The sequence below is a fragment of the Lactuca virosa genome, chromosome 9 (assembly GCF_052849685.1).
Source record: "Lactuca virosa cultivar CGN04683 chromosome 9, Lactuca_virosa_CGN04683_v6, whole genome shotgun sequence".
Taxonomy (NCBI): Eukaryota; Viridiplantae; Streptophyta; class Magnoliopsida; order Asterales; family Asteraceae; genus Lactuca; species Lactuca virosa.
The window spans coordinates 211,784,304-211,794,396 of NC_136434.1; the positions used below are offsets into that span (position 1 = coordinate 211,784,304).

General features: G+C 37.3%; 1 protein-coding gene across 1 annotated transcript; it reads left to right on the plus strand.

Moving 5' to 3' along the window:
- The first annotated feature begins 342 nt into the window (after positions 1 to 342).
- Positions 343 to 6,073, plus strand: LOC145138730 (ABC transporter B family member 15-like). Its single transcript, XM_079072763.1, has 7 exons — positions 343 to 540; positions 621 to 675; positions 779 to 966; positions 1,385 to 1,842; positions 2,836 to 3,376; positions 3,668 to 5,610; positions 5,701 to 6,073. Exons 1-7 carry the CDS (start codon positions 343 to 345, stop codon positions 6,071 to 6,073), a joined length of 3,756 nt encoding a protein of 1,251 aa, XP_078928889.1.
- The last annotated feature ends 4,020 nt before the right edge of the window (positions 6,074 to 10,093 follow it).

The window sequence follows — 10,093 nt, forward strand, 5'->3', positions numbered from 1 at the left end:
ATTTGTAATTAGGTGGATATATAAGTTCTGAATATTTTAAAAAACATGTGTATATGTTCATATGTAGTTGTATAGTTGAATATGGAGAAAGGATTAAAGAATAGAGAGACGTAACAGTCGATGATGATGGCCGAATCATAGATATATGCTAAGATCCAATTCCACCATTAAATAAAAAAGCCGGCTTTAACTTCTTTGTAAAATTTCCAATTATGAAGATGACAGAATCAGAGATGCCATTCTACAGAAACAACTGACATTTGCTTGCTTATTTAACATAAACAACACTAGGGTTTTACTCATACTTCTTACATTTTTTAGATTTGTATTGCATAACTCATTATGGAGAAAAGTAGTAAAGATAATAAAGATGGAATTTTTAGGTACGCAGAAGGGTATGACAAGTTTCTGATGTTTTGTGGGACATTAGGAAGCATAGGAGATGGGTTGCAGATTCCATTAATGATGTATGTTCTTAGTGATGTCATTAACGATTTTGGAAATCCAAATGCCAAACTCTCTAATTCCATTGTTGATAAGGTAATTCATGATTCCATCACTTCATTCTTTGTGTTTTAATCACATTTTTTGTGTCGGTTTTCATTTATTTTCTGTTTCAGTATTCTCTCAGGTTGCTCTATGTTGCAATATTGGTTGGATTATCGGCTTTCATTGGTAATTAATTTGGTTTACTTCCATTTCTAGCATGCATGCATGATCCTTGAGTTCATGAATTATATAACCAGTTTTAAGGATTTTGAATTCATTGTTTTTGCAGAAGGACTTTGTTGGGCTAGAACTGCAGAGCGACAAACTTCTAGAATGCGATTAGAGTACCTTAAATCTGTCCTTAAACAAGATGTTGGTTTTTTTGACACGCAAGAAGCCGGTTCCTCCACTACATATCAAGTTGTTTCAACTATCACTGCTGATTCCAACATGATCCAAATCACCATTGGTGAAAAGGTTGTCCTTTTGCTAACCAACTTCGCTTCTTCGATTCGAATGTTAGATATGTAGAGTCCTCAATTTTCTTTAAAAAGATATGATACCATGTTAGGAATATAGAGTCCTACATTTTCTCTAAAAAAATCCCACAAAATTAGAGTGGAAGTCTCGTAATAGAAGACCACTCTAACATTGTGTTGAGTCCTAAAACGTTAGACATGAACTCTGATACCATGTTAGAAATCTAGAGTCCTAGATTTTCTTTTAAAGAGAGTCTTTAAAGGAAAAAGTAGAGACTCCAACATATATAAAAGTGAATGGACTGTATCTAGCTGATGTTAAGCGAGTAATTAGTAAACAAGCATTTTCATTGGTAAATTTTAATCTTTTTTGTCTTGGTCTAATCGGATTTTGTTTTTTTTTTTTGTAAATATAGATACCAAATTGTCTTGCCTACTTGTCATCCTTCTTCTTCTGCCACATATTCGCATTCGTTCTCTCATGGCGGATTACACTTGCGGCTCTTCCATTCACCGTCATCTTCCTTGTTCCAGCTCTTGGATTTGGCAAGCACATGATGGATGTAGCAATGTTAATGGTTGCATCATATGGCACTGCGGGTAGTATTGCAGAACAAGCAATTTCTTCCATAAGAACTGTGTATTCTTACGTTGGAGAGAGACAAACCATCAATAAATTCAGCAAGGCACTTGAAACAATTACTCAACTAGGAATCAAGGTAGGTCTTGCTAGAGGACTTATGCTCGGAAGCATGGGAACTATCTATGTTAGTTGGGCGTTTCAGGCTTGGGTTGGATCACTTCTTGTAAGCAAACATGGCGAAAAGGGTGGCGATGTTTTTGTAGCTGGATTCAACGTGCTCATGGGAGGATTGTAAGCTCATTTAGTTTCTTAATTGTTGATATCCTATGTCATCTAGATATGGTCCCATATGCCTTTTTATATATATATATATATATATATATATATATATATATATATATATGTTGGAATCTCTGAAGAGGAAAACAGACTCCACATCTCTAACATGGTATCACATCTGACTCGGCACACGTCTAGCATAATATCTAACATGGTATTAGAGTTGACGTCTTGTCCATAAAGACTATTTTTTAGAAAAAATTTAAGGCTCCATCTATCTCTCATGGTATCAGAGCCAGAGCCAGGATCAAATTTCATCAAACTTCTGTCTTAAGGGGTTGTGTTGGTGTCTCTTGAAGTGTATTTGAGCTAAACCAACTCACAAGAAACTCGAGACAACTCGAAAAGTATTTGAAATCAACTCGAGTTTAACCAAACATAAAATACTCAACTCCTAAAGTTCACTAGCTTAATCGATTGAGTTTAATAAAATTACATTTTGATACTTTTATATATCTATTTAAAATATTTTTATAAAAACCTTTTGACAAAGTACTGAAACTAGCCACCACCGAATATTATCATTTTGGTTTCATTAAACTCCGTCTTAAAGCGTATTTCTAACTCATTATCTGCTAAAATGAATTCAAAATGTAATCCAATTTTATTGCAAATGGATGAATTGCATCTTTTTAAAGCTGACCTTGAACGTATCGATTATTTCACGAGCTTGAGTTGAGCTTGAAAATCAGGGCCCAATCAAGCTTGAGTTTTTATTTAAGTCGAGTTTCGAGCTTGACACTACTCAACTTTGCTTATTATACCCCTATGTGTCACACATCAAACACAACCCGTTTGTCTCTATGTATGTTGGAGTCTTCCTCTTTTAAGCATTAATTTTGCGTGAAAATCAACGACACTATATGCCCCACATTTACTCCGGCTACACTTTCTTTTTCTAAGTTGATTAGAGCATAAAGCTCAAAAATCTTTCAAAACTTACAGGAACATTTTGACAACACTCCCAAATCTTACCGCAATAACGGAATCACAAGGGGCTGCTACTCGAATTAATGAGATGATCAACAGAAATCCAACCATAGACTCTGAAGATAAGAAAGGAAAGGCGTTATCATACGTCAGAGGGGAAATCGAGTTAAAGGGCATCTACTTTAGCTACCCATCAAGGCCAGATACCGCAATCTTACAAGGTTTAAATCTACGAGTACCATCTGGTAAAACTGTCGGTCTAGTTGGAGGCAGTGGTTCAGGCAAATCAACCATTATATCATTACTTCAACGGTTTTATGATCCAATAGAGGGTGAAATTTTCTTGGATGGATACAAGATAAAGAAACTTCATCTTAAATGGTTAAGATCCCAAATAGGTTTGGTTAATCAAGAACCAATTCTCTTTGCAACATCTATTAGAGAAAACATCTTGTTTGGAAAAGAAGGAGCTTCCATGGATGATGTTGTGGTAGCGGCTAAGGGCGCAAATGCACATGATTTCATAGTTAAGTTGCCAGATGGATACGAAACCAATGTAAGTCGAATTATATTTATATCTTTTACAAAGTAAAGAAAATAAAATACTCCACATATCTAACATAATATCATGGTATCAGAACTAGTATCTAATCAGCCAAACACATTCGCATCTGCCTCTCTCTCTCTCTCTCTCTCTCTCTCTCTATATATATATATATATATATATATATATATATATATATATATATATATATATATATATATATATATATTTTCATGTAGAGTTCTCTTATAGAAATTCAAAGACTTCATTTACCTAACATGATCTTACATTACTTGTTTAAAGGTTGGACAATTTGGATTTCAACTATCGGGTGGGCAAAAGCAACGAATTGCAATCGCTCGAGCCCTAATTAGAGACCCGAAAATCTTGCTACTTGATGAAGCAACAAGTGCACTCGATGCACAATCCGAAAGAGTCGTTCAAGAAGCCATAGATCAAGCTTCGGTTGGAAGAACAACAATTGTAATCGCACACCGACTCTCCACAATTCGAAAAGCCAATCTAATTTACGTCCTTCGATCCGGGAAAGTACTTGAATCAGGTTCACACGATGAGCTCATGCAAATGGGCAACGAATACTTTGAAATGGTGCAACTACAACAATCGGCACCACAAAATGAATTAACCCCACGGTCTAGTGCTAGTAACCACACGAGCCGTTACCGAGCCATGGTTGCACCAAGTCCAGCAAGTGCAAGATCAAGTGCACCAGGGACACCATCATTGAACCCATTTAGCCCGGCTTTCTCCGTGAGTGCACCCTACTCGGTCCAATACGATGCATCTTATGAAAGTTTAGACGAAGATGGTTCGAACCAACCGGCTCACCCAGCCCCATCTCAAATCCGGTTACTTAAAATGAATACACCCGAATGGGGTAAAGCTTTATGGGGTTGTATAGGGGCTATAGCTTCGGGTGCGGTTCAACCGATTAATGCTTATTGTGTAGGTGGGTTGATTAACGTTTATTTTCGGCCAGATAAATCATCGATTGTGGGACACGCGCGGGTCTACTCGTTCGTGTTCTTAGGGCTTGGGGTTTTTAACTTTTTCTCGAGTGTAATCCAACATTATAGCTTTGCAGTCATGGGAGAGAAGTTGACCACAAGGGTACGTGAGAAACTACTTGAAAAGCTTTTGACTTTTGAGATTGGATGGTATGATCAAGATGAAAACACAAGTGCAGCGATTTGTGCACGTTTATCAACCGAAGCTAATATGGTCCGTTCACTAGTTGGAGACCGGTTATCTTTACTAACTCAAGCTTTTTTCGGCGCCATTTTTGCTTACACTTTGGGAATTGTACTCTCATGGCGGCTGGCTCTTGTTTTGATGGCGGCTCAGCCATTTCTCATTGGAAGCTTCTACGCTAGGAGTGTTTTAATGAAGAGTTTATCTGAGAAGTCTCAAAAAGCTCAAAAAGAAGGAAGTCAATTAGCAAGTGAAGCTGTTATAAACCATCGAACGATTACAGCGTTTTCATCTCAAAAGCGGATAATCGGACTGTTTAAGGATACTTTAGAAGGTCCCCGGAAGGAAAGTGTCCGGCAGTCTTATTTCTCCGGGATTGGTCTCTTTAGCTCACAGTTTCTTGCAGCGGCTTCAACTGCATTGGCATATTGGTATGGAGGTAGGCTGTTGACACAAGGGTTGATAGAACCAGCGAAGCTTTTTCAAGCGTTTTTGGTATTACTGTTCACAGCTTACACCATAGCAGACGCTGGAAGCATGACGAAAGATATCTCAAGAGGAAGCAATGCAGTTGGTTCAGTGTTTGCGATTCTTGATAAGACAACTGAAATCGATCCAGATACTTCATGGGGACGTGAGTCTATTAAAGGGAACATAAGGGGTCGTGTAGAGTTGAAAAACGTCTTTTTTGCTTACCCATCTAGACCAGATCAGATGGTGTTCAAAGGAATAAACCTTAAAATCAGGCAAGGAACTTCAATGGCGCTTGTGGGTCCGAGTGGGTCTGGTAAATCGACTGTTATTGGGTTGATCGAAAGGTTTTATGATCCGTTGAAAGGTGCTGTTTTTATCGATGAACGAGATATAAAAGATTATAACTTGAGAGCTTTGAGGTTGCATATCGCGCTAGTGAGTCAAGAACCAACGTTGTTCGCAGGAACAATCCATGAAAACATTGCTTATGGGAAACCAGGTGCTAAAGAATCTGAGATCAGAAAGGCTGCGATGCTTGCAAATGCCCATGAGTTCATAAGGTATACTAAAGTACTAAACTTCATGAAATTTGCCACTTTTTTTTATTTAGATTGAATTCGCTAACTTTATAAGAATGTGATTGAATGCAGTGGAATGAAAGATGGTTATGAGACATACTGTGGAGAAAGGGGAGTGCAGTTATCCGGTGGTCAGAAACAGAGAATAGCGTTGGCTCGTGCGATGCTCAAGAACCCTAGTATTCTTCTGTTGGACGAGGCGACGAGTGCTCTTGATACTGTTTCAGAGAGTTTGGTTCAAGAAGCGTTGGAGAAGATGATGAAAGGGAGGACGTGTATTGTGGTGGCTCATCGTCTTTCTACCATACAGAAGTCCGATTCGATTGCGGTGATTCAAGATGGGAAAGTGGCGGAGCAAGGGTCGCATTCTGATCTGTTGTCTGTACGCGGCGGAGCGTATTCTAACCTTGTCAAAATGCAAGGTGGTAACTCGCCTTACCGGTGATGAAACACGGCGGTGAGTGGGTTACGAGGGTTTTGTAAATTGAAGAAAAGATTGTTTTGAGATAATATTTTCCACTTTTTTCTATCAAAAATAATACAACGAAAATTACGACATTTGATGCATACAAAAGAAAAGGAATTGACACATTAGTCTCACAAACTATTTGGATTCATTCTCAAAACCTTGTTTGATGCTCATATATGAGGACATAAAATACTTTTGTGGTCTATGCTACCTACTTGATATAGCAGTTTTCAACTAAATAATCAACTTAAAAGCCAAAATTAAGATTTACCCATTTCACCTTTTTCTAATTCGTATCTTTTACCAATCCTAACCGTGATTTCTGGCTAGAGAAATTGAATTCTAATCAGAGAATTGAATCAAATTTTACAACTCCATCATCATGAAAATTGTCACCGACTTGTTGACGTGAGAAGAACAGTGAGGCTGGATTCCGAGATGAAATAAAGCTTCATCAATTGTTGATTTTCGTATGATTTTATAACTTTCAATACACTCTCTTCCGTAACCACAACTAATCATCGTATCAGCTATCAACATAAGAGTTGAAATTGCAATCATCGACAGTGTTTCAACATCAGAACCGAGATCTGTAGTTGTCGTTCATCTTCCAATTCAGTGATGGACAATATCAATCGAGAAGGCCAACTAGAAACATATGTAGGCTCCAAGTACTCATAATTATCTAATAAGATTAGATGAAACTGTTTCTCGAGACATTTCATTGCTATTTGCATTAATGTCTGAGCAATGGCAAGCATCTCTGATCTCGGATCATTTTGAAAAATGAGGAAACGCATAGTGTGGTGTAGTCCTGTGACACATGTTGACTTTTAAGTAATTGTTTTGAATAAAACATAAAACAAAGCCGATGTGGCTTATATCAGGTAATATGGACCAAAAAAAACTAATGGATATCTACTTTATGTCCACATAATGCACTAAAAAAAGTTTTGAAACTGAACTTGAATTCAAAATAGTTTGTGGTGCTAATGTGTTATTATCCCTAAAGTAATAAATGGTACATGTGGTTTGGATTTATATCAACTTTGGTCTCAAGTCGACTTAAAATAATCATTTGGATTTATTTTGATTTGATTTGCAATCAAATTAAAATTAGACTATATGGCATGGATATAATATGAGGTGCGTTATGCCGACGTAGCACGTGTCGTAATGCGTGACCCCCCTCCCCATAACCACCACGGGTCTATTATGTTATGCTCTGTCACCCGAGTAAAGAAAGAAATGAGTAGCAAGAAGGGTGGTATGGGTGGAGGCGCTTGGCAGGCGGAAACAACCCCTAGGGCAGAGAAAAGGTGAAGCAAAACCGGAGCACAAGCAAACTATGTTGGAGGAGAGGAGATTTGTCGTATAGTTTTTTTTATCTAGGTTAGGTTTTTGAAGATTCAATTTGGGTGCGGGAAGAAAGAGGGATTTCAATGTTTTAAAATCTTTTTTTTATTTGAATCGGACTACTAATAAGTTTTTAGTTCAATCAGTTCGACTGTGTTTAATCATGTTTTCATATTTTTTTATCCATAACTATAAATCATTATGATAATGTACTATATTATAAATTACATAACAGTTGAAAAGTAAAAGACTTCCAAGTTGAGAAGGTCGGCGCCAGACATGTGCGTCAAAGTTGTGTTTAGTAGCATGCGTCGTTGTTATTCGAGTTGTATACACTTCGGATAACCTAGTCGACCGAGTTGTTAAATTTGCTTTGGAAATGTATTGTTTTTAACGGGCCGATTGAAATTCAACTTTCAAGTCTAATCGACCAATTTAAACATTTTTTACCGGTTCTATCACATAAGTTCTGTTAGGACATAAAATTTGTGGTTTATACTTTGCTTTTCATAGCTTTTAGAGTTCTCGGTCTAAGTACCGAAAACACCATGGTTTCGGTGTTGTGTGGACCGAAATCTATTAATGATTTCGGTTGGGCTTTGGGCTAGGCTTTGTATTAGGTCTAGGTATATATTGTTTTGTTTAAGACATGTAAAAGGGGATTCCATGATAGTCATATCGAGTTCAAGAGAGAACCGAGAGTAATTCATCATCTTATGTACTCGAGTATTATCAATATAGTGTGCATTGAAGATTTGGTAATTGTGTTCTTGTTCCATATTACGATTGTGGTATTTACTAGATTTGGATTCCGCATCCATTCTAGTGATTTCGATTGATACACAAAATTGGGTTTTACAATTGGTATCAGAGCTTGGATCGTTATCAATCGATTTGGCAAAGTATTAAACATTTCTTGGAGTTGTTCTTGGTGGTTTTGAATTCTTTTTGACGAAATAATTTCCATTGTTCTTTGTGTTCTTCACTATTTTAGAGAGTTTGATCGAGTTTGGCTTTGAAAATCTACAAATTTCGTGTTTTTGGCTATTTTTGGGAGTCTTCGGTCAAAGATTCGGAGTTCTCGGTGGCAATCTTTAGTTCTCGGTTAGGTTTAAAAGTTCTCGGCGGCCAGCTGTTAGTTCTCGGTTAGGGCAGCTCCTCGGACTCAACTTCGGAGTTCTCGGTCTCTTCTTCGGAGTTCTTGGTCTCGGCTTCAGAGTTCTCGGTCTCAACTTCGGAGTTCTCGGTTGCGAATCTGTGTTCTCGGCTCCACATCCTCGGTTCAGTTTATCGGTTGTGAGGTTTCGGTTAAGGTTTTCGGTCAAGAATCCAAGTTCTCGGTCAAGAATCTAAGTTCTCGGTCAAGATTTTCTTTCTGACAAAAAGGTTGACTTTCAAGGTTCTCGATCAACAGAGTGTTGACCATTGGTGTTTTCGGTCAGAGAAGCATTTATTCTTGATTTTCGATCAAAATCTATTTACACAATCAGATTCATTTTGGTAAATAATGAGTTCTTACAACAATACCAAGGAGGTTAATGAAGCCTCATGCTCTTAGTCCTGTGAAGCTAAAATTAAACATTATCGCGATCAACATGATTTATTAATTAGGGAAACTGAGGATCATAAATATGAAGGCTATACTCTCAGAAAGGCCCAAAAAACCTTAAAATAAAAATTGGAGGCCCAAACCAAAGATCTAAAAAGAATTAAGGAAGAATACAATACTAAATGTGAACACTATGATTATGCTCAAGAAAATATTGTCAGTCTAACTGTCGAGCTTAACACATTGAAAATTAAGTTTGAGAATACAGACTTTAATTTTAAAAAATTTGATGTGTCAAGTAAGAAAGTTGAGACAATGATTGAAAAGCAACTTAGATGGAAAGACAAAAAGAATGTAGGTCTAGGGTATGATAGTATTCCTCCTCCATTCAATGATAATTACACTTTTACTCCTCTAACTGAGGAAGAAATAGCAAGGGAAGCACATATATAGTATGGCAAACCTACTATAGTTGAGACAGTAAATAATGATAGCGTGAACGATACTAATGCTTCTACCTCATGTGCAGATAAGGTCACAGTGAAAGATGGGCATGAGCAGAACAAAAATAATTCCAGTTCAACTGAAAATGATTCAAAATCGTGTGATGATGATGCTCACACTGTTGAAAATCTCAAGCCACAAAAATCTGTTAAATAGTCTGATAAATGTTTATGTGCTTGTGCTTGTGGAAGTTCCTTGAAACAAACTTCATTTGGACAAGGACCAAGTCACAATCTTATTTATTTGAAAAGACAGACTTGTTTTAACTGTGGGACTCCCGGTTACATTGCTAGAAATTTCCCACATCGTTCCTATGTTCCCTACTATGAACAAGGTTGGCAAAACGTACCAATGGAGAGATCTTTCAAAAGAAATCCTTCGAGGTCACGTTCATGCAATGGTGACTGGATTGCTAAAAATGCCAAGAATCAGATTTCCAAGGACAAGAAAGGTATGCCAGACAATAAGCCTAATTCAAGAAATGGTTCAACCAAATCAAATTTGGTGAGGTCGAATTCATCTCAAGGGTCGTCCTCTAGCTCATAGTCACAATACAAGCCCAAATGAAAAAAATTTCCCACCTCGAA

Excerpts from the sequence above, each read along its gene's own strand:
- LOC145138730 (XM_079072763.1), top strand. The coding sequence starts at position 343 with ATGGAGAAAAGTAGTAAAGATAATAAAGATGGAATTTTTAGGTACGCA. Across the intron at positions 676-778 it reads TGGATTATCGGCTTTCATTG|AAGGACTTTGTTGGGCTAGA; the intron begins GTAATTAATTTG and ends TTGTTTTTGCAG. Across the intron at positions 3,377-3,667 it reads CAGATGGATACGAAACCAAT|GTTGGACAATTTGGATTTCA; the intron begins GTAAGTCGAATT and ends ACTTGTTTAAAG.